This window comes from Rana temporaria, chromosome 13, assembly GCF_905171775.1.
Source record: "Rana temporaria chromosome 13, aRanTem1.1, whole genome shotgun sequence".
Taxonomy (NCBI): Eukaryota; Metazoa; Chordata; class Amphibia; order Anura; family Ranidae; genus Rana; species Rana temporaria.
The window spans coordinates 89,929,566-89,954,763 of record NC_053501.1 but is presented as its reverse complement, the minus strand read 5'-3'; the positions used below and the strand labels follow the sequence as shown (position 1 = coordinate 89,954,763).

The 25,198-nt window shown below is 49.3% G+C and overlaps 2 protein-coding genes across 2 annotated transcripts in view; one reads left to right on the top strand and one right to left on the bottom strand.

The window, feature by feature from the left end:
* LOC120920073 (C-reactive protein-like) overlaps positions 1-7,874 on the bottom strand; it is a 61,010-nt gene extending 53,136 nt beyond the window's left edge. The window contains exon 1 of the mRNA XM_040331987.1: positions 7,785-7,874. Within this exon, the coding sequence (XP_040187921.1) occupies positions 7,785-7,874 (90 nt within the window). The remainder of the gene's footprint in view (positions 1-7,784) is intronic.
* Positions 1-25,198, top strand: part of LOC120920495 (C-reactive protein-like) — a 49,352-nt gene that overhangs the window by 3,544 nt on the left and 20,610 nt on the right. The gene's annotated exons all lie outside the window — the stretch shown is intronic.

Sequence of the window (25,198 nt, the reverse complement as noted above, 5' to 3'; positions counted from 1 at the left end):
CCCCTCTTGAAATCTCCCCTGGGAATTGCAGGGGTATGCACGTACCAGCCCACGCCTTGAAGGAGTGTTTAGTGTCCATTTTGGTGGTTATTTGTGGTCATTAAAGCAAATTGGAAAATCGTTTCTTTTCTTCTGAGGAAGCGGAATCTCCGCGAAACATGTAGGGATATGCGATTTCCTCTGTCAAATTCACCACTACTCCGATTGTTGATGACTACTGAAATTTATATAACCAATCAAACTTTAGATTTTAATATATGTATCTTTGCATAAATTTTTTTTGTACTAAATAAAATCCTCAACCCCAATATTCAATCTGAAGGAAAGTACTACTACTACTACTAATAAATGATTAATTTGCAAATGCTACAACATGTTACTAGTTGCGTTCTTAAAGGATCACCCCCTCCAGGTTGCAAGAAGGCGGGAATCTGTTCTAGGTCCTTTTTTAGGAAGACTAGTTGGAGGAAGCCCTCCAAGTGTTAGAACTATGCTCTCTTGTCGTAAACCAAAAGCCCATGCAAGTATTTATACTCCTATGGGTTCACTATACCCCCCTGACACTTTTTAGGATGGGCATTTTTGAGGACCCTACATGTAGTAAATGTAGCCGGGACCATGGGGACTTGATTCATTTATCATGGAGGTGTCCAAACTGCATACATACTAGGAAGGAGTTGTACATACATTAAATGCAATATTTCAGGCCCCAACTGGACCTTGAGCACTGTACACTGGGAATACTTGTCACTCATCAGGGAGTCAATAGCGAGGGTATTGTTCCAGGCATGCAGGGTTATCCTACAGCATTGGAACATTGGCAGATTCCTCTCTGCCCATATGAAACAGCTGCAATGCATGTGTCAGGTGAGTACTTACCGAGGCTGAGATGCCGAGCGCGGTTCACCCTTGTGACTAGGCTCACTCCGCCCCCTGGGGGTGATACAGGGGGTGGATGGCAAGAAGAGGCACTGGCTACTGGACACTGGCTCTGGGTATAGCTGGGCAGCTGTGCGATGACTGGTGGGTCGGAAGGCCACAGGAGGATACTCCAACAGGAACAGGCTGAGGGTCAAACACAGGTGGGTGCAGTTCTTTCCAGAACACTGGCTGGAGATACAAGAGTCTAGCGCACAAGTGGAGAAACAAGGCAAGGAGGCAGAGAGCCGATCCAGGTAACAGGCAGAGAGTCTAGCACTAGACAAGTAGCAGATCTGAGATGCAGGCAGAAGGTCAAGTATGTGCCCACCATACTTTATTAGAGTAGAACGGCTGGTATTATAGGCAGTACCAGTGGGGAAGCTAGACATTATTTCACCCGGGACAAAGAATCAGTTTGTTGCCCCCCTAATGGGAAAAGATTAGGCAGAAGTGAGAAACTCCCAGGCCATAGCTGGTGAGTAGGCCTGCTGTCACCTCCCCCATGCTCCTTCTGGTCTCCTGGTCTCCCCCATGCTCCTCTGTCCCACTCCCTGCTCCTCCCCCTGCTTCTCTGTTCCCCCACATGCTTCTCTATCCCCCCCATGCTCCTCTGTACCCTCATGCTTCTCTGGTCCACCCCTGTGCTCCACTGGTACCCCCCCCTGCTTCTCTGTTCCCCCACATGCTTCTCTGTTTCTCTCCTGCTCCTCTATTTGTCAGAAAGCGTACTTACCGAGGCCGAGATGCTGCGGACGGCTCACCTTTGCGAACCGGCGCTGACCTCCCTCTGGAGAGAACAGACAGAGGAAAGCACCAGAAGGCACTGGTACCGGAAGCGGGTAGCTGGGTTGCAGTCCTGGTAGGGATGAGCAGGTGAGGGGTCTGGAACCACAGGATGTTCAGGCAGCCGGAGACCAATCCAAGACAAGCTGGGAACAATGGTTGAAGAGACAGGCAGAGTCCGAGATGCAAGCCGGGTACAGGGGTCAGAGACAGCAACAAGTCTGAGATTCAAGCCGAGGTCAGGGGTCACAGAGAGTAGCAAATCCAAAGTCCAGGCCGGGGTCAGGGGTAAGAGAAGGCAGCAATCCAATAGTCAAGCAGAGGTCTGGTATCCAATCGGAAAGTCAGGCAATCCGGATCAAAGGCAAGATCAAACAGGTAAAGCACATACCCGAGCTGATGACAAACCAGCAACCTGTCATGTGTCAAAGGCAGGTTTAAATAGGGCGGTCAGAGTTCTGATTGGCTCCGTGGGAGCCGCGTGCGTGCACGCATGCATGGCCCAGCGGCGCGTCGGGTGCGAGAGCGTGCGCACGGTACGAGCACGCGCATGTGCGCGCGCTGCAAAGATGTGCCCGATAGCGCCGTTCTTCTGCGCATGTGCGCAAAACCGTGGGCAAACGAACCAGTGCTCTGACAGTGCCCCCCCCAAGGGGCGGACTCCGGACGCCCAAACTAGCCATCAACTCAGGATGTTCACGATGAAAGGACCTGTTAGGATTAAGTTCATCTCCTGGTGGCACTTTCCTGCTCTGGGCTGTCTGCCGCAGTTCCAGTGTCCACCAGCAGGTGTCTCCCAGAAGCCAGCAGGATCAGCCACACCTGGCTCCAGCTGCCAGGTGGATATTTAAGGCTGCTCCTCCCTTCCCCCAGTGCGTCACGATTCTGGTCCTTTCCTGTCTGTCTGCTACCAGCTTGTGTCTGATAACCTGCCTTTGTCCTGATCCATCCTGCACCCTTGTTCTATGCTCTTGTCCCCAGCCGTGTCCCTTTCCTTGCATCCCTGTTGCCTTTTCCCTTATGCTGTATATAGATAGCTGTTAGGTTTATTAGTTATTCTTGTTCTTGTTTGCTGGAGTGGTTTATGTTTTTATATGTTTATTGGTGTATGTTCACTGTAAATAAATATCACTTTAATGATAAATGCTTGTTTGGTCTCAGTTCCTGTGTAGCTACGTGTCTGGTGGTCTTAGACGCTGAACCTGACATAATCGTGACGCCCACTAACGACCAGATCTGCTACACTTGGGGACTGAGAGCCAGTTGATTTGGATTTTTGCTTTTCCTTTCACAATGTTGAGAGTGCAGGTTATTTGCCGTGTGCAACTTGCAGTAGAGGATAAGGATTTGTGTCATTCACTGTGGCAGGATCTAACTGAGGAGGAGCTGCTTGGAAGCATTCTGACTGCACATGCCTTAGCCGTGGAGGGTAGATTTTCATTTGGTCAAGTACAACCTTTCATTCAGGTCTGTTCTGAGCTACTGTTTCAGGTTACCTCTCAGGGCAGGCCCGGACTGGGACAAAAAATAGGCCCGGGCATTTAAGACTGAGCAGCCCATTTTTCCCAGGAACAGGGGGGGGGGGGGGGTTTGATTTCGGTAGGCATTCGCGGGGGGTTTCTGGTGTCCTCCACACTGTAATGTGCGGGGAAACTGTGATATAATGGGGACAGCACTGTAAAGTGGCACTGTAATGATTACAGGTAGGCCCCTTTATATTACAATGCCCCTGCAATTATTCCCCCTTTTCTCTGTAATCACAGTGCCCCCTTTTACTCTCTGCTCACTGTGCACTTCTCCAGCTCCTCCTGCCCCCGTACATCAGAGTCCGCACAGACCCACCCTTACATCAGAGCCTGCACAGAGCCCCCTTACATCAGAGTCCGTATTGACCCCCCCTTACATCAGAGTCCACACACCACCCCCCTTACATCAGAGTCCGCACAGACAACCCTTAGAGTCTGCAGAATTTCCACTTACTGTAAGCTGCTAATCCACTGCGGGTTTCCGCATCGCACCCGACTTGCACGGCAGTTCACACTGCCATATGTGAACTGCTGGGGAGTGTCATACTACATTAACGTCGCCTCCATTTCAGCTCGCATATCATACTGCGAACTGACAGTTCGGACATGAACCGGATCACATAGGTGTGAATACCCATGCGATCCGATTCTGGTGCGGACCAAAAAAGTGTCCTGTGCGTGTTTGGTCTGAATGCGGTGCGATTTCAGCCATACTATCTGTATGGCTGAAATCGCAATGCATGGACATTGCATGTGATTTGCATTGCGAATCACATGCGATATTGCACAGCACACTAGTATGAACCGTGCCTTAAGGGGGGATCTCATGTAAAGTGGTGTTCTGAGAACCCTGATTTGGGCCAGGTTCACACTAGTGCGCTATCGCATGTGATTCGCACTGCAGTGCAAATCACATGCAATGTCTTTGCAATGCAATTTCAGCCATACAGATACTATGGCTGATATTGGATCGAATTTGGACCAAACACGCACAGGACACTTTTTTTGGTCCGCACCGGAATCGGCTCGCATGGGTGTTCACACCTATGTGATCCGGTTCATGTCCGAACTGTCAGTTTGCAGTGCGATATGCGAGCTGAAATGCGGGCTTCGTTAATGTAGTATGACACTCCGCAATCAAGCAATAATATAAAACAGTCATTAAGTTCCTAGAGAAAGTAAATAGCTCTATGCCTCTCAATGTTTGCCCACAATAAGCCCCATGACTTCCTAGCAGCTACTAAAAAGCCTCCCTCCTATTTGTGAGCTCTGCTGTCTTTAATAGTCTGGTTTAGGGGGAAGTACCTACCCTCCCAAATTAACCCCTTATTAGCCATGTTCCAGGCTGACTCTACAACTGCTATAAGCATCTAATTATTTTTGTGACAGTGCCCCACAGAGACCATTTATGAATGTCATTAATATCAGAATATCAGAATGTGAAAGTAAACAGACCCCAATCTAACATGTTGGGAGACATGTCTCATTCTCTAACCACTGAACAATTTGTGTGAGCACTAGAGATAAGCAAACCTGTCAGGATTTTCTTTGAGCCAGGTGGGAACTCAGAACCCTGAGAGCTTAGTGCCAAACCCCAGTGAAGTCTAAAGGGAGAGAAAATACCTGTTCTTCTGGCCTGTTTCAGGATTTTGTTGGAAAAAAACATGGGTAGCTGGGCACTGAACTGAAGCAGATGTACCAATGGAAAGCTAACAAAAAAAATTCTCTCAGCAGAGAGCAGTTTTTTTTTCACGTGTCACAAATGGCAACATTACAAAATACACACATTTAAACATGCCTTGGAGGTGTATGAAATTACTGGGAGGCAGGATAGAGGGTGATCTTACTCACCCCAGGAAAGGAGGCACATGCTGTCTGCTTCTCTCACTTCTCCCCGAGTGGGTGGGCGTGGCATACACAGAAGCAGAGGGGCGGGAGGAGGAGGAGCAGGCCATCTGAGTGGAGACTGGAGAGCAGAGAACGGAACTGTTCCTGTCGGCTCTGAGGCTGATCTGTGTGTGAGCGAGACACACAGCTCAGCCCATTCGCCGGAGAAGATACAGGCATCGCCGCCGCACAGCAGGAGGTGAGCGGCGGCCGCAGGCCTGTGTTAGCCCTGTCCAGGCCGCGGTCGCCGCTTACCTCCTGCTGTGCGGCATGGACATCAACAAGCCACAGATTGGGAGGCCCCGGCCCAAGCCATAGCAGCCCACCGGGCATATGCCCGGTCTGCCCTATGGCCAGTCCGGGCCTGTCTCAGGGCCATGATGTTTTCACTCCTCCATTTACTTTGTACCAGGCTGGATTTTTGGGATGGTTGCTGAAAAGTTGTACAGGTTCGTTTCTCCAGCAGTATGCAGCCTTTTCACAACAGGTGGTGTTGGAATGTATTGCTTCTGTGCATTGTTTAATTGAGCAATGTGAGCAAGGGAGAGACAGACTGACTTTAGTAAAACCTCTGCTACAAGCTTGGTCAGAGATCATATCCCCAGTGCTAGATGAGTCACATAAGTACCCTGCCACCAGAGGGCACACTTCCCCTGTATGCAATCAATTGAAAGCTTCCCCTGCAGTACCGTTACCCATGGCAACATCTCAGGCCTCTTCCTGTATTTCTGATACTCTTCCCTCTATTTCCCCTAGTACTGTTTCTACCTTCCCACCATCAGCAGTACAGCCTGGTCAGCACAAGGAAACTACATGCAGTAATCCAATATCTAAGCCTAAGAAAAAGAAACAAAGTTCATTTCCTGCTCTTATATCTGTGCCACTATCCATGTTGCCTGTTGATCCTGTTCCCACCGATCCGATGCCTGATGCGATCCAGTCCCACCCCATGCAGCCGCCTGCTGATGCGATCCAGTCCTCCTCCATGCAGCTGCCTGCCGATGCGATCCAGTCCTCCATGCAGCCGCCTGCCGATGCAATCCAGTCCTCCATGTTGCCGCCTGCTGATGCGATCCAGTCCTCCTCCATGTTGCCGCTTGCTGATGCAATCCAGTCCTCCATGTTGCCGCTTGCTGATGCGATCCAGTCCTCCATGTTGCTGCCTGCTGATGCGATCCAGTCCTCCTCCATGCAGCTGCCTGCCGATGCGATCCAGTCCTCCATGTTGCCGCCTGCTGATGCAATCCAGTCCTCCTCCATGTTGCCGCCTGCTGATGCGATCCAGTCCTCCTCCATGTTGCCGCCTGCTGATGTGATCCATGCCTCCTCCATGTTGCCGCCTGATGATGCGATCCATGCCTCCTCCATGTTGCCACCTGATGATGCGATCCATTCCTCCTCCATGTTGCCACCTGATGATGCGATCCATGCCTTCTCCATGCTGCCGTCTGTTGCAAAGCCGGCTGCGGGTGATCTGCCATCTGTTGCCAAGCTTGCCACAGCGGGTTCCCGGGCTGCCACTGACCAGCTTGACTATGTTGGTTCCTGGGCTGCTACCCAGTCTGATGTGCCCGCTGCCCAGCCTGTTGATCTGGTATCTGCCGCCCCCCTGGACTATGCTGATTCTGGGGCTGCCGCCCCTCTGGACTATGCTGATTCTGGGGCTGCCGCCCCTCTGGACTATGCTGATTCCGGGGCTGCCGCCCCTCTGGACTATGCTGATTCCGGGGCTACCGCCCCTCTGGACTATGCCAAATCTCTGCTTGCTGTTAAGCTGGCCTCTGATTGGGTTAAACTCCCACCTACTGATGTGTCTGAGGCGACTAAAAATCCAGTGTTATGTGGCCTAAAGGGGTTGTCTGGGTGGGTCAAGATCCCTACATTTGCTCATCCCGAGTTCTTATTCCAGCCAGAGGATCCTGTTGTGCCAAGGCCAGATGGTCCAGATCTCCCCTTTAAACTTGAGAGTCAAATCTGCTGTTACAGCCCCGGTAGTAGAGATCCCATGGGAAAGGACAGTGTTCCATTTGAGCTTTGTCCTGACCCAGAGGTCATCTCTGCGATCCCTGGTGCATTTGGGGACCCGGGTGGGGTAACCTATGTGCTAGGTAGACCCAAGGGACAGGTACAGTACAGAGTGGCCTCTAGTAACAGAGGGAGAGAAGGTCCAGTTGTGAAGGAATGCCCTGGCATCAGGGTACCTGCAAGTACCAGGGACTTTGGAATTGGGCGGTCGGGTGTCCTTTGGTGTCCCAGCATTGGGACACAGGCTGCTTTTAAGAATATACCTTTGCTGTTGTGCCTCATTAGGGATCTGACCAGCAGAGAACCCAGACAGTTTTGGGACCCCGGCGGCGGGGTTCTCACCAGGCCTTCAGACATGGACAGTGGAGTGCTCAGTCAGCTTGCAGATCCTGGTGGTGGGGCCCTATGGAGCGTCCAGAGGCCGCTCCTTAAGGTGGGGAATCTGTTAGGATTAAGTTCATCTCCTGGTGGCACTTTCCTGCTCTGGGCTGTCTGCCGCAGTTCCAGTGTCCACCAGCAGGTGTCTCCCAGAAGCCAGCAGGATCAGCCACACCTGGCTCCAGCTGCCAGGTGGATATTTAAGGCTGCTCCTCCCTTCCCCCAGTGCGTCACGATTCTGGTCCTTTCCTGTCTGTCTGCTACCAGCTTGTGTCTGATAACCTGCCTTTGTCCTGATCCATCCTGCACCCTTGTTCTATGCTCTTGTCCCCAGCCGTGTCCCTTTCCTTGCATCCCTGTTGCCTTTTCCCTTATGCTGTATATAGATAGCTGTTAGGTTTATTAGTTATTCTTGTTCTTGTTTGCTGGAGTGGTTTATGTTTTTATATGTTTATTGGTGTATGTTCACTGTAAATAAATATCACTTTAATGATAAATGCTTGTTTGGTCTCAGTTCCTGTGTAGCTACGTGTCTGGTGGTCTTAGACGCTGAACCTGACAGGACCGGATCAAACGAGGGGCATGAATGTTCCTGGAAGGCTCCCATGAATTGTCCTCCGGGGGATAGCCCTTCCACTTAATTAAGTATTGGAGCTGTCTCCCTCTTTTCCTGCAGTTAAGGATAGTTTCCACTTCAAACTCTTTTTCTCCTTCCACCTCTACAGGTGGAGGTGGAGGCTCTGCTCTTCCTTGAAAAGGACCTGGAACCAGAGGTTTAAGCAGTGAAGCATGGAATACAGGATGAATCCGGTATAATTCAGGTAATGCCAATTCAAAGGCCACAGGATTAATCTTGCGCTTAATCCTGAATGGACCGATGAATCTCGGGCCCAATTTTTGTGAAGGAATGGGTAACTTAAGGTTAGCGGCGGATAGCCAAACTTTCTCTCCCACCTCAAAAGTGGGACAGTCCTTCCTACCTCTGTCATAAAATTTCTTATAGTCCTCCTGAGCCCGCTGCATCACCTTTTGTAGCATCAGGAAATTTTGTTGAATGGAAATTAACCGTTCTTGGACGGCCGGGACAGGTGCTTCAGGGATGGAAGAAGGGTGGAAGCCGCAATTGGCCCAAAACGGTGTTTGATTTGTGGAAGCATGAACAGAGTTGTTGTATGCGAATTCTGCAGATGCCAATAGGGAACGCCAGTCATCCTGAGAGACCGAGCAAAAGCAACGGAGGTACTGCTCCAGGGTTTGATTAGTTCTTTCCATTTGGCCGTTGCTCTGGGGATGATAGGCCGAGGACAAACAGATCTTCACTTCCAGGGACTTACAGAGTTCCTTCCAAAACTTGGACGTGAATTGTGTACCCCTATCGGATACAATACTCTTGGGTACTCCATGAAGCCTGACGACCTCTTTAAAAAAAAATTTGGCCGTATCAGAAGCTGAGGGCGTGCCAATCATGGGCAGAAAATGCGCCATTTTAGACAACCGGTCAACCACGACTAGGATCGTGGTGAACCCTTCAGAGGTTGGTAGGTCAACAATAAAGTCCATTGAGATGTCTGCCCATGGACGTTCCGGAATGGGTAGTGGCTTAAGTAGGCCCCAGGTCTTGGTGTTAGGACCTTTGTTGCGTTGGCAACGGACACAGGAGGCCACATAGGCTTTGCAGTCACGTCGCCACTTTGGCCACCAGAAGGACCGAGAGACTAGTTCAGAGGTTTTGCGAGTTCCAAAATGACCTGCCATCTTGAGGTCATGGAAGGTACCCAGAAGCAGCTGCCTTACTTCCCTTGGCACGAAGATCTTATCTCGGGACCACCACAAATCTTCCCTTCTTTCTAACAACGAGATTTCCGGATCCGAACATTGGCGAGATGCCAATTTGAGAGAGTTGAGGAAATCTGACTGAGAAATCAAAAAAAAGTTTTGAGGGTTTAGGATGGTGCTGGGTTCTGAAGTATTGGGGGTTTCCGGGAACATTCTTGAAAGAGCATCGGCTTTACCGTTCTTTGAACCGGGTCTATAGGTTATGTGGAAGTTAAACCGTGTGAAAAAGAGGGCCCAACAGGCCTGCCTGGGTCTTAGACGCTTAGCAGATCGCAAATATTCCAAGTTCTTGTGGTCGGTAAAAATCATGATAGGGTGAATAGCTCCTTCCAGCAGGTACCTCCATTCCTCCAATGCAAATTTAATGGCAAGCAACTCTCTATCCCCGACATCATAGTTCTTTTCCGACGGAGTAAGTTTCTGGGAGGCATAAGCAACTGAGTGCAAGAGAGATTTTGGCCCTTGTCTCTGAGATAGAACAGCACCAGTAGCGGATTCCGAAGCGTCGACTTCCAGGATGAACGGGAGTGTTGGATCTGGATGATGTAAAACAGGTGCTGAGGAAAACACTGACTTAAGCTTGGTGAAGGCCTCCCGAGCTTCCTGTGACCAGTAAAACCGAGTCCCTTGGCCTGTAAGCTTGGTGATGGGGGAGACAATGGAGGAGAACCCCACAATGAACCTTCTATAGAAATTGGCGAAGCCAATAAAACGTTGGACACCTTTCCTGTCTGTTGGAGCTGGCCATTCCTGAATTGCCTTGACCTTCTGGGGGTCCATGGCAACCCAATCAGTGGATATAATGAAGCCCAGGAATTGTACTGAGGTTTTCTCAAACTCGCATTTCTCCGCTTTGAGATACAATTTGTGTTGTCTGAGGATCATGAGGACTTTTTTAACATGGTTCCGGTGTAATTCTAGCGTAGCTGAGAAGATCAGAATGTCATCTAGGTAAACGACAAGGAAGTCATCCAGGTGCTGGCGAAAAATGTCATTGACTAAATGTTGGAATGTGGCAGGAACGTTGCAGAGCACAAATGGCATGACTAAGTACTCGAAATGTCCGAATCTAGATTTGAACGCCGTCTTCCACTCGTCCCCTGCCCTGATCCGGACGAGATTGTAAGCTCCCCTGAGGTCAAGATTTGAGAAGATACGGGCCGAGCGAAAACGCTGAAACAGCTCTGGGATGAGTGCCAGTGGATACCTGTTCTTAATAGTGACCTTATTAAGTTCCCTATAGTCTATGCAAGGTCGGAGTGAGCCATCCTTCTTGACGAAAAAAAATCCCAGCCCCAGCGGGAGAGGAGGAGGGGCAAATACATTTTTTCTTCAGATTCTCGTTGATGTAGGCCTTGAGGGCCTTCAACTCAGTTTCTGAAAGAGGAAAAATACAGCCGAAGGGTATCTCAGACCCCGGCAAAAGGTCGATGGGGCAGTCATATGGCCGATGGGGGGGTAGGCAATCAGCCTGCTGTTTGTCAAAGACGTCTCTAAACCCCAGATAGTCAGGAGGGACGTGCAGGAGATTTTCCGGTGGGCTTATGAGAGTGGAGCAGGAACCAGGAGGAGGTAGCAGGCAATGCTGGGAGCAGTAAGAAGACGTGAAGCTGATGTCTCTGGTGAGCCAGTCAATACATGGTTGATGGACCTGTAGCCACGGAAGACCCAAGATGATGGGGAACATGGGAGATGGGATGAGATCCAGCCGAAGGTGTTCTTGATGTCCGAGATCAGAGATGACATGCAGGGGAAGTGTTTCATGCGTGACCAGTCCGGAACGGGGAAGAGACCCATCGGCCAGATGGACTTGAAGGTGAAAGTCTTTAGTGCGGCAGGGGATGCGCAGCTTCTGGGCCAGGGCAGAGTCCAAGAAGCAGCTGCATGCTCCAGAGTCAATGATTGCCGGTAGGCGGGTTGCCCCTTCCGGAAGCTGCAGAGAAAGGAAAAGCACAATGTAAGTTTGTGGTAGATGCGAGACATGGTAATTGAGAGTTGGTGCTGGTTTCAACTTACTGGGTCTCACCGGACAGTTGTGCAAGAAGTGGCCGTCCCCACCGCAATAGAGGCAAAGGTTTGCTTGCCGCCTGCATAGTCTTTCCTCAGGAGTGAGGGGTGATCGTACTAGGCCAAGTTGCATAGGCTCAGGGTCAGGTAATGAGGTATTCGATGGAATGGAAGGAGGTGCAGGTACTGGAGGCAGTCGTGGCGGGGCCCAGCTGAGACGGGTAGACTGGAAACGCTCAGAACGCCGCAGACGTCGGTCCAACTGGGTGGCGGACTGGATTAAACCCTCCAGTGTAGCAGGGGTTTCGGAACGTGCCAATTCATCTTTAAGGGCCTCTGGGAGACCTTGGTGGTACTGGTATTTTAAGGCCATCTCGTTCCATCCGGTATCGGCTGACCACTTCCTGAACTCAGCGGTGTAATCCTCCACAGGCCGTCTGCCCTGGTTCAGATTGTGGAGGGTGGTTTCAGCAGTGGAGGAACGCAGAGGGTCATCATAGAGTTTGGCCATGTGAGTGAAGAACTCGTCAATGGTGTCCAGAACGGGGCTCCTCTGCTCCATTAAACCATGGGCCCAGGCCCGAGGTTCATCTGAGAGAAGGGAGATGACAAACCCCACTTTCACCGCTTCGGAGCAAAAAGTTCTGGGTTGTAGGCCGAAATAAAGGGTACAGGCGTTCTTGAAGGCTCGGTACTTCCTTCGATCGCCAGGGAAACGTTCAGGTGTGGGTACTCGGGGTTCCGGGTTCGTGATCAGCACTGCTGGTCCTGTAGGGGGCTGTGAAGCGGAATGCCCCGTGAGAGGGGCTGCAGATACAGCAGATGGTCCCGGTGGGGTGGCTAGTTGTTGTAGACGACCATCCATTTGGAGATAACCCTCTTGAAGTTTTTGAACTGCATCGGTCAGGGCAGAGACCTGTTGGCATAGGGTCTCAAAAGGTGAGCGTGCCCGGTCGGCCTCAGACATCTGGCTGGTTTGTACTTTCAGAAAGCGTACTTACCGAGGCCGAGATGCTGCGGACGGCTCACCTTTGCGAACCGGCGCTGACCTCCCTCTGGAGATGGGAACAGAGAGAGGAAAGCACCAGAAGGCACTGGTACCGGAAGCGGGTAGCTGGGTTGCAGTCCTGGTGGGGATGAGCAGGTGAGGGGTCTGGAACCACAGGATGTTCAGGCAGCCGGAGACCAATCCAAGACAAGCTGGGAACAATGGTTGAAGAGACAGGCAGAGTCCGAGATGCAAGCCGGGTACAAGGGGTCAGAGACAGCAACAAGTCCGAGATTCAAGCCGAGGTCAGGGGTCACAGAGAGTAGCAAATCCAAAGTCCAGGCCGGGGTCAGGGGTAGAAGAAGGCAGCAATCCAATAGTCAAGCAGAGGTCTGGTATCCAATCGGGAAGTCAGGCAATCCAGATCAAAGGCAAGATCAAACAGGTAAAGCACATACAGGAGCTGATGACAAACCAGCAACGTGTCATGTGTCAAAGGCAGGTTTAAATAGGGCGGTCAGAGTTCTGATTGGCTCCGTGGGAGCCGCGAGCGTGCGTGCGTGCCCGTGCGCGTGCTCGTACCGTGCGCGCGCTCCCGCACCCGCCGTGCGCTGCAAAGATGTGCCCGATAGTGCCGTTCTTCTGCGCATGTGCGCGAAACCATGGGCAAACGAACCAGTGCCCTGACACTATTCCCCCCCCCATGATGCTCTGGTCCCCCATGCGCCTCTATCCCCCGTCCCCCATGGTGCTCTGGTTCCGGGCAACGCTCACCTCCTCTTCCTGACTAGTTAACTAGTTAACGATCCGGAAGGACAGCGGCCACACGCAGCTGTGACATAAGCTTCCTCAGCACTCGGTCTCCTGGCACTCGTTCTCCTGGTCTTCACTTCCCCCGCTCTCCATGTAGATTCTCCGCAGCAGCAGACAGGTTGGAGAGTGGGGGAAGGAAAGACCAAGAGAACGAGTGCCGAGAAAGCTATTGTCACAGCTGTGTGTGGCTGCCGTCCTTCCGGATCGTATGATGAGCTTCTGAGTGTGACTCCCGAGGAGCATGTCTGTATTCAGTCACGCTGAAGTTAACTAGCCAGGGAGAGGAGGTTAGCGTTGTGGGGAACCAGAGCATCATGCGGGATGGGGAATAGATGCACATGGGGGACCAGAGCATCATTGGGGTGGGGGGATTGAGGAGCAGGAGAGGAACAGAGAAGCATGCGGGGGAACAGAGAAGCAGGGGGGTACCAGTGGAGCACAGGGGGGGGACCAGTGAAGCATGAGGGTACAGAGGAGCATGGGGGGGTGGAGAAGCATGTGAGGGAACAGAGAAGCAGGGGGAGGACCAGAGGAGCAGGGAGGGGGACAGAGGAGCATGGGGGAGACCAGAAGGAGCACTGGCGAGGGGACAGCCAGTTGACTCAACAGCTATGGCCTGGGAGTTTCTCACGTCTGCTTAATCTTTTCCCATTAGGGGGGGCAACGAACTGATTCTTTGCCCCGGGGGAAATAATGTCTAGCTTTTCCACTGGTACTGCCTATAAGAGTACCAGTACCATCCGTTCTACTCTAATAAAGTAGAACGGCTAATGGCTAGTGAAGGGGGAGGGGGGGCTTGGGTGGCCATTGGTGTTGGCTGGCCGGGGGGGGGGCGGGTTTGTGGGAACAATTGCTGCGTATGATGGGCACAAGTGGCTGCGTATGACGGGCACACTAGCTGCGTATGACGGGCACACTGGCTGCGTATGGTGGGCACAAGTGGCTGTGTATGACGGGCACAAGTGGCTGTGTATGACGGGCACAAGTGGCTGCATATGGTGGGCACAATGGCTGTGTATGACGGGCACAAGTGGCTGCAAATGGTGGGCACAATTGCTGCATATGATGGGCACAAGTGGCTGCATATGGTGAACACACTGGCTGCGTATGACGGGCACAAGTGGCTGCATATGGTGGGCACACTGGCTGCGTGTGACGGGCACAAATGGCTGCATATGGTGGGCACAATGACTGCGTATGACGGGCACCATGGCTGCACATGACGGCCACAATGGCTGCAATATGACCACAATGGCTGGTGGGCACAATAGCTGCGTATGACGGGCACCATGGCTGCGCATGACGGGCACAATGCCTGCAATATGATCAACATGTACAAATATATAAGGGGTCCATATAGTGAACTTGGTGTTGAGTTATTCACTTTACGGTCAACACTGAGGACAAGGGGGCACTGTTTACGTCTAGAGGAAAAGAGATTTCATCTCCAAATACGGAAAGGTTTCTTCACAGTAAGAGCTGTGAAAATGTGGAACAGACTCCCTCCAGACGTGGTTCTGGCCAGCTCAGTAGATTGTTTTAAGAAAGGCCTGGATACTTTCCTAAATGTACATAATATAACTAGCAAATTGGATCATGCTCTGCTGTTTTTTTTGCCTTCCTCTGGATCAACTGTGGGTATGGAGTTGGGTGTATGGGATTGTACTGTATTTTTTATGTTGTTTGTTTATTTTTTTGTGGTTGAACTGGATGGACTTGTGGCTTTTGTCAACCTGACTAACTATGTAACTATTTAACTATGTATGACTGGCCCCTTTGCTGCGTATGGCGGGCACAAGTGGCTGTGTATGACGGGCACAAGTGGCTGCCAATGGTGGGCACAATTGCTGCGTATGATGGGCAAAAGTGGCTGCATATGGTGGGCACACTGGCTGCGTATGATGGGCACAATGGCTGCGTATGACTGACACAATGGCTGCGTATGACGGGCACAAGTGGCTGCATATGGTGACACACTGGCTGCATATGACAGGCACAAGTGGGTGCATATGGTGGGCACACTGGCTGCGTATGACAGGCACACTGGCTGCATATGGTGGGCACAATGGCTGCGTATGACAGACACCATGGCTGTGTATGACAGGCACAATGGCTGCGTATGACGGGCACAATGGCTGTGTATGGCAGGCACAAGTGGCTGTGTATGGCGGGCACACTGGCTGCGTATGACGGGCACAAGTGGCTGCGTATGACGGGCACACTGGCTGCGTATGGCGGGCACAATGGCTGCGTATGACGGGCACACTGGCTGCTTATAGTGGGCACAAGTGGCTGTGTATGGCGGGCACACTGGCTGCGTATGATGGGCACAAGTGGCTGCAAATGGTGGGCACAATTGCTGCGTATGACGGGCACAATGGCTGCGTATGATGGGCACAATGGCTACGTATGATGGGCACACTGGCTGCATATGGCAGGCACAAGTGGCTGTGAATGGCGGGCACACTGGCTGCGTATGACGGGCACAGGTGGCTGCAAATGGTGGGCACAATTGCTGCGTATGACTGGCACAAGTTGCTGTGTGTGACGGGCACAAGTGGCTGCATATGGTGGGCACAATGGCTGCATTTGACGGGCACAGTTAGGCTGCAATTGCTCCCCCCCCCCAAATTTTTGGCCTTCCGTATATGTATTTTGCTCCCACAGGCAAAGCTCTATATTTTTCCTGGACCTGCCATTGATATACACGGGGCCCGCCCCCCTTCAGCAGAGCAGGCTAGGGGCGGGGCTGGAGGCGGTGCGGCTCTATATTTTTTCTCGACCTCGGGTCCATTGATTTACAAGGGGCATGCCCGCCCTTCACCAGAGCAGGCTAGTGTGTGTTAGGGACCGGACTGGAGGTGGTGCTGCCGATAATATCATTAAGAATCTTGCTCCACCTCCGCCCGCCCGAGTCTATGATTTTCCCGGACTAAAACAGCGTCTGCACATGCGCGGTATATCGCGGTGAAGCGGCGCATGCGCAGTGGACCTGCGATCAGCTGTACTTATGTCAGAGCAGCACCGGAAGTGACGTGGTCCGATTTCTGCATAAGTCCGATGTTTTTTTACAACACCGGGTCACAACAGGAAGTCAGATACAGGAAACAGGAACCAGGCTCAAACAGGAAGCTGAAGACAAACCAGCAATCTGTCAGAGTACCTGGGCAGCCTTATATAGGCCAGCCAGAGCGCAGATTGGGTGCACACTAGTGCGAATGCGCGCGCCGTTCCATCGGGCCGCAAACGCCCATGTGCCGAATTGCCGTTCCACCGCACATGCACGCAGGGATGCGGCTGGCGCGGCTGAACTGGTTGTTTCTCTGACAGCATGGATTAGACTGGAGAAATATATCTATCAACATCAGAGTTTCCCTAATAAATTAAAAAAGCTCTGGGGTCCATGGTTGGATACCCCCGGTCTATGCTTGATCGATCTAGTGATGGATAGGATCCTGCAGGTTTGCGCTATGTTCAGAGTTCAGGGTTGTGCTACGCACAGAGTTCAGGGGTGCGCTACCCACAGAGTGCAGGGTTCAAGGGTGCGCTACCCACAGAGTGCAGGGTTCAGGGGTACGCTACCAACAGAGTGCAGGGGTGCGCTATCCACAGAGTGCAGGGTTCAGGGGTGCGCTACCCACAGAGTGCAAGGTTCAGGGGTGCGCTACGTACAGAGTGCAACTTCTCATTCCCACCCCTCCTCTTTGGTTCTGACCTCTGCACCCACCATTTACCACCCACCTCTGCACAGATCTGCCCCCACAGCCCACATTCCCCGCATTCCACCCTACCCAAAGCTTCCTTGCATCTCTACCTGGCAGTCCCCTCCCTGTGTATTGAGTTCTAGTACCTGTGCAGGCAGACATGTGTATTTGGCTCCAGTAACAGTTCACTTTTGCCGCCTTGCAAGGAGATTCTTCTGTCGGATCTGGCCCTGCCCTACCCCTCCGTATGCCACTGTGAGTGACATCATCAGTGCCTGCAGGGATACATGAGTTGCTGAGTCCATAGCTGTCACTGTAAACACAGAAGTTCCGTTGTTTACAGGTGATGGCAGGAAGAGTGAGTGAGAGCCGGAGGTGGCGGCCACATGTCAAAGCCTGGCGGGCCGCATTTTGTGCTTGCCACCTGTGCATTAGGGTAAAAATCTTTGGGCTTTACAACTAGACATGTGTAGTTTTTTTAGTTCTGAATTTAAATTTGAGTTTCCGAATTACAATAGTACTGAATTTAAACAATTCCGAAATAAGAAAAAAATATTCGGATGACTATCAATCTCGAATAGTTTTTGAATTTGAATAGTTTTTGAATTTCCAAAGAGGATAAAATAGAATAGAAAATAAAAAAAATATATAACAGAAAAGAAAATAATACAGTAAAACAGAACAAAATGGAATAGAATATAAAAGTACAGAATAGGCTAGAATAAAATATAAACAAGTAGAATAGAACAACATACAAAGAATATAACCATCTTCTGAAATTCTAATTTTGAATAGAATAAATTTGAATTTGAATAGAAAAGAATAGAATAGACTAGAAAATAATAGAATAGAAAATAAAATAGAATAGAAAAGAACAGAATATAATAGACAAATAGAAAAAGAATATAATTAAAAAAACAATAGACTAGAAAAGAAAGAATATAACCATTTTCGAAAATTCAAATAGAATCAATTTGAATTGAATAGTAAAGAATAAATTAGAATAGGAAGGTGGTTATATTCATTCTATTCTGTTATTTTTTTCCTATACTATTGTGTTATTTTCTATTCTATTCTGCTGTATTCTTTTCTATTATATTCAAATTCGAATTAATTATATTTGAATTTTGGAAAATAGTGTTATTATTTCTATTCTATTCTATTGTTTTTATAATTCTCTTCTTTTCTACTCTATTTCGAATTTCAGAAGATGGTTATAATCTGTTTAATTCTATTTTTGTATTCTATTCTATTCCTTTCTATTCTATTCCATTCTATTTTGTACATGTTATATTCTATTTTGTTCTGTTTTACTCTATTATATTATATTATTTTCTGTTATAATATTTTCTATTTTTTCTTACTTTATTTCTATTCTATTTTATTCTCTTTGGAAATTGGAAAACTATTCGAATTTGAAAACTTTTCAAATTTGAAATAGATTTGAATACGAATAAACAAAACAATTTCCGGAAACTAAAGCCCCATACACACTATCAGTTTTCCTGCAGGTTTTTGTCTTTGGGTTTACCAAAACCATCTAATATGAGGTCAAACCTCAAGAGTTTCAATTTGTATGCAATCAGACATGCCCTTGCACTACATGGTTTTGGTAAACCCGAAGAGAAAAACCTGCAGGAAAACTGATAGTGTGTATGGGGCTTTATTGAACGGATTTAACAAATTTAAGTAAGCAAATTTATGTAAATAACAAATTGAAATGTTCCGCAAATGTCTATTTACAACCACTTTTAGCTAGTAGATTCGCCAACAAATGGTCAGTACATTTGTCGTCTTGACCAATGTCATTCGAAAGTAGTTCAAAATTCAATTTGCTTTTAACATTTGATTTTGAAGTCAGTGAACTTTACTGAACAAATAATACATACACTATTCAAAATTTGTTGGTTCGAGAGAAAATTTCTACTGCTACTGCTACTTTGAAGATTCCCATCACTGGGGTCAGAAAAAAAACCCATAAATTTGACCCCCACTAGTGATTCGAACATCAAACAAATGTTCTTAAAACAAAAAATATTGAACACAAATCTACTACTGTATACCTAGCTTAAGAGGGATTTTTCTTCCTAGAGATAATAATATTAAACTCTAGAAAAAGAATAAGCATTTTATAGCAGAGCACTTGTATGAAGTCTTCACCCAACTGTCTATGGGTTTTTAGGCTTAGAGGGAACAATAGAATAAAGCGACCATTTTGTTATACCACATGTGTGAGGTCGGCATGAGTGTATATTAGTCAGGCTTTAATGTAATGGCCGCCGCGTGTGGTATTACAGATAACCAAGAAAATGGCGGCGCCTATCGATATGATAGATAACCAAGAAAATGGCGGCGCCTATGTATATGTGATGGACTTCAAGAAAATGTCCGAAAACTTACTTCCGCTATAGACAAATATAAACATTGACAGCATGACCAATCAGGTACCCCAGATGAAGACACGTGACAGTGTCGATTGGCCGTGGGAATACGTACACCCGGAGTGACGTGAGGAGGCGTTGAGAACGCCACTGGTCATTTATATATTTGCACTCGTTTTAATACTTTTATGTAAGAATATATCACCCCTAATAAACGTCCTTTTGATTTTTATACTACACCATTGGAGGCCCTCTCTCTTTTCTGTTCCCCTGATTGGAGATTAATAGGGATTTGCTGTGGAGACTGGATAAGGATATGGTACTATGAATAAGTCCCAAATAAGTCTGGGAGGTACCAGTGAAGTGTGGAAAAGTGTGGAAATCCTGTTTTTATGGAGGTGAAGTGCTCTATGATTATCCTTGATGCTGATTTTATCTATTGATAAGGTGAGAGTTCTGTGAGACCAGATACACCTGGGATCAAGCTATTCATTTTCAAGATCTGTGGACATCATATTTATTTATTTTATTTATTCTCCTCTGTTGCAGCATAGCTGCTTTAACACATATGGACTTCCTTTGTGTGTTTGGACACGTTTTTTTGTGTGTTGTTTATCACTTATCACTTTATTTATTAGTGTGACACTATTAGTGTTTTAGATTTTGCGCGAGAATTCACTTTATTCTATTTTTGTTTTTTGTGTATTGTAAACACTATGGGCCAGATCCACGTACATCGGCGCAAATATAGACCGGCATAGCGCATCTCAATTACGTTACGCCGGCTCAACTTAGAGACGTAAGTGCCGTATCCTCATAGCCTTCGCGACATAAATTCCGAGGCGTAAGCCGGCGTAATTCAAAGTGGGAAGGACCTGGGCGTGTTCCATTGAAATGAGCCGTGACCCCATGCAAATGAAGGGCCGGCCGTACTGCGCATGCGCATGACGCCGACTATGGTCAGAGCCTCTCTGCGCATGCTCAGAACTCGGCCCGGCGCAATCAGTGAGATAGGAACTAGGCCCGGCGTACTTAGTGAGATACGCCCAGTGCATAAATAGGCCAAGACATACGCCCTTCCATTGCAAAAGTACATCCATTTGTTTCCCTTCCTGAAGCAAGGTGCTTTTGTTCCGTTGTCTGTGGCTGTTTGTTGGTTTGTGTCGTGTCGTTGTGGTTTTTGGAGAGTGTCTTTGATCGTGTGTTTTGGAAAGATGAGTGAGAGGAAGAGAAAGCTGAACTACTCCTTGCGGGAGAAGGAGATCATTGTGAGGGCCATTACCAGATTTGGTAGTTTGCTGCATGGCCCTGAGAGTGCCAACACCACCCCGGCCAGGAGGAGGCAGATATTGCAGGATATCACAGACGCTGTCAATGCGTTGGGGGGTGAGACCCAGACCCGCAATGGGATACAAAAAAAAATGATCTCAGGCGTGTGGTCCGTGGGAAGCTGGCCAAGATGGTGGCTCATGCCAGGGGCACTGGAGGGGGACCACCATGCAATATCTGGCTGACTGCTGAGGAGCGTGCGGTGGCCCAGTGCTTCCACAGGCAGCAAGTGGAGGGGCTGCCTGGCTTTGACTCTATTGAGGAGTCCGTGAGGACAGGTAAGTTTTTTTTTTCTATCTGGTGAGTAGCATGTGTGTGGGGGGGAGGGAATATGTGACAAGTGTGTGGATCCTCCAACCTGTGTATGTTTTGTGCAGGCCCGGACTGGGACAAAAAATAGGCCCGGGCATTCTAAGCTGAGCAGCCCATTAAAAAAAAAAAAAAAATTACAAATAATGGCAACCGGTTTCTCTATGTATTTTAGTTATATTTAGCCTGTTTCAGTCACTGTAACTGACTGCGGATCTAATACTATCTAATACGATCTAATGCCCTGCATTAAAGACGGCCCTGGGAGGGGGTATATATATATATATACACACCCAAAAGGTGTCCCGGAGTTGGAATGCATTGCCGGTTTGAAATCGTGTCAGTTCAGTTGACAGTTTTTAGTTGGGGGGGGGGGGGGGGCGATTTGACAGACATCTGTGCGGGTTCATGCACAAATGTCTATTCAAGTCGGCAAAACTACTTTTGGGAATCGGTGCAGTGCCGCAAAGTCAGCGTCGCAATGATTCGGACGGTACTATTGCTGGCAATACCCTCCGATTTGGCATGCGATTTGACATGTCAAATCGCATGCCAAATCGGCCCAATGTGAACGTGAGCTCAATGCAGGACACCTTTTGGGTACAAGAACTGTTCCTCCTTTACAATGTCTGAAAAGTGCCTCTCAAGCCTCCCCAGTAGGCGATTCGCTTGCAGGACGGGAAAAAAGTCCTGCTAGCAGCATCTTTGGGGCGGTTTGGGAGCGCTGTATACACTACCCCCAAATGCCCTGCCCATTGAAATAAATGAGCAGCTCTTACGAGGCGCCTGCAAAGCGATTTTGGCAGCGCCGCTTTTCGGGTGCTTTTAACCCATCCTTTGGGGTTAAAAGCGCTCCGCTACCACCCGCAAAGTGGTGCTGCAGTGCCGGCAAAGCGCCGCTAAAACGAGCAGCGCTTTAACGCTACCATGGGGCAATCTAGGTGTGAGGTTTTTGCGCTAAAAATTGCGCCTGTAAACTGCCTCTTCTGTGTTTTCACACTGGAGTGGTGCACTTGCAGGATGGGAAGCAGCATCTTTGGGGCGGTGCGTGAAATGAATGGGTACCGCTTTCAAAGCACCATAAAAGCACTTTGAAAGCAGCGCTAAACGGATGCTTTTAACCCCTTCTGGGGGGTTAAAAGCGCCTGCTAGCGATGCCAAAGGGCTGCTATAAGGCTACTTACACACTGAGACACTTTGCAAAAATAGCGCCTGCAAAGCGCCCTGAAAGAGCCGCTCCTTTCACTCCAATTAAAAAGCCTGAGTGCTTTCACACTGGAGCGGTGCGCTGGCAGGACGTTAAAAAGGTCCTGCAAGCCGCATCTTTGAGGCGCTGTAGGAGCAGCCCTGCCCATTGAAATCAATGGGCAGCGCCGCCAAAATGCCTGCAAAGCACCTCAGGAGCAGCGCTTTGTGGGCGCTTTTACCCCTTTATTTAGCTGCTAGCGGGGGTTAAAAGCACCCCGCCAGTACCCAAAAAGCACAGAAAAAATTACGGTAAAGCGCCGCTAAAAATATTGGCGTTTTACCACAGACGCCTCAGTGTGAAAGTAGCTTAACAGCGGTAAAGCGTCGCTAAAACTAGCATAGCGCTATCGCCCGCACTGCCCCAGTGTGAAAGGGGTCTCTAAGACCTCAGCATGCTTTTATTATTAATAGTTTAACATTGGCAGGTGATAAAAAAAACATTGGTAGCCAAGATACAGAAAAAATTTAAATTGACAGGCAAGAAAGAAAAAAAAACATTGACAGGCAAAATACAAAAAAAAAAAACTTTGGCAGCCAAGATACAGAAACAAAATGACAGGCAAGATGCAAAAAAAAAAAAACACATTGGCAGGCAAGAAACAAAAAAGAAAAAACACTGGTAGGCTGGCATAGTGTCACTTACCTTTGCAGCAGTCCAGCACCTTTTACGACATCAGGCAGAGGAGGTCTCCTCCAGCTCCTCCCCCTTCACGGTCACATGACCTGTCCTCTTTATTTCCTCCTTCTGAGCTGAACAGATTCAGAAGGCTAGCTGAACGGCCGTGGAGGTGGCCGTGGAGCCAGCCGTGGTGAGCGGCGCCGACAAAAGGCGCAGCCCTGCTCGCTGCCTTCAGAGTAGGGAGTGGGACCCTGGCTGGCAGATAGAAATGCGGCTGTCGGCCGCGGGAGTTTTCCGCAGCTAAGAGTGTACTGGGAGGGGGGGGGAGATGTCATATGCGGGCAGCCGCGGCCCACCGGGCATATGCCCGGTATGCCCTATGGCCAGTCCGGGCCTGGTTTTGTGTCATCCACAGATGTGCAGGAGGGTGCTGGGCCATCTGGCCAGTCTGCAGCCTCCACCGGACATCAGTCTGAGGAAGACCCCCAGGCAAGCCCGGAGTCCTCTGAGGAGGTTGAGGAGGAGGAGGTTGAGGAGGAGGAGATGATGTCAGGGAATGATGTCACGCTCCATTTGGAGGAGGCTTCCCCTAGGGCTGGCAGCAGTCAGGCCTCCATCAGGGGTAGCCCCTCCCACTCCTCCCCCAGGGGTCTCCCCTTCTCCCAGGTCACAAGCCTCATCTGGAGGCAGGAAGGCGACCCGAAAGACCAGGGGGCTGGCAGAGGTTCTGCCAGCAAATCTGCGGAGGGGCCAGGCCCTTCAGATCCACCATCTGGGTCAGGTCACCCAGATTTGGACCGGATGGAGGAGAGCCTGGCCTCCATCAGGGAGTCAGTTCAGGACATGGGCTGCAACTCTTTGGCAATGATAAACTGCTGCAATGACCTGCAGACTGCCACAGCAGGCATGGGTCAGGAGGTGCGTGCCCTGACCCAGGCTGTCCAGGCCAATACGGCAGCCCTCAATGTGGGCCTCACACGGATCGCCCAGGCCTTGGAGGGCAGGCCGACAGGTGGGCAGAGAGCAGGGGATGCTCCTCCTTCCCCTGATTCCCCCCCCCCCCATGAGTCTCCCTTGCGGAGCCGGGGCCGTGGCCGGCCCAGGCGTGGGTCACGCCAGCGGCGTTAAGTTTTTCTCTTTTTTTGTTTTCAGTGTTTTATTTTTTTTATTATTTTTTTACTGTGATTAGGATTTGTTTTATGTTTGTGAATGATGTATGATTGTGGGGGTGACATTCCTGCCAGAAAAGGGGTGTCACCCTCAGTTGTGGTGGAGAAGGGATCCCCAGGACGAGGGAGAAGTGATCCCCAGGTCCGTGTAAATGGTGTATGAATGTACAGTGACATAATTGGAGCCTTGGCGTGGCGTTGCTGCTCCCAAGTCCTGCATGGTGGGCTTGTGCTAATCCAATTTGATGTGGATGTGGTGTGTGTGAGCTAGGGACCACAGTGGTGTGCATGCGTGCATTCTACTTGTGCCATGATTAATGTGTGGGTTTAACGTGTAGAGATGCCTAATGCGAGCTGTCTCCTGGCTGCTCTTCCCTCAGAAGACGGGGTAGCCTCGGTCAGGGGGGGATTGTCGGGTTCGGGGGTCAGGTCATCACGTATGTCAATCTCCAGGCCCCTTCTCATGGCGAAGTTGTGCAGCATGCAACATGCACAGATGATCTGGCACACAAAGTTTGGGGAATACAACAGGGTACCCCCAAACTTATCCAGGCATCAGAAACGGGACTTCAGGAGGCCAAAGGTGCGTTCCACCACTCCACGGGGGCGTGCGTGTGCTTCATTGTATCTTTGCTCTCCTGGGGTTTGGGGATTCCAGAATGGAGTCATGAGATGGGGTCCAAGTGCATATGCAGAGTCACCTGGAAGGGAAAAGACAGGAGGATGATATAGATATGTGCATTCCCGTTCGTACGAATGTTATTTTTGTACGAAAATGTTCATTTTCGTACCCGCAGAATAACGTGTACATACGAAAAAATTAAAGCACCAAAATACGAAAACGACGGGATTACGAATGAGCCGCATAACGAACAACCGCAAATACGAACGAACGATCCGACGAAAATACGACAAAACGAAAACGGCAAAAGAACGAAAATGACATCTATAACAAAAGACTTGCATTCTGTTTCTTTGTTTGAATCCTTGCTCTGTTCGTATTTTGATTTTCAGTCGTATGTTCTATGACATCTAACAAAAGATTTTCATTCTGTATTTTGTTTGAATCCTTTTTCTGTTTGTATGTTCATATGACATCTATAACAAAAGATTTTCATTCTGTATTTTGTTTGAATCCTTTTTCTGTTTGTATGTTCATATGACATCTTATAACAAAAGATTTGTTTTCTGTATTCTGAATTCCTTTTTTCTGTTCGTAATTTGGTTTCAAAATACAGAATGCAAATCTTTTGTTATAAGATGTAATTTTTGTTT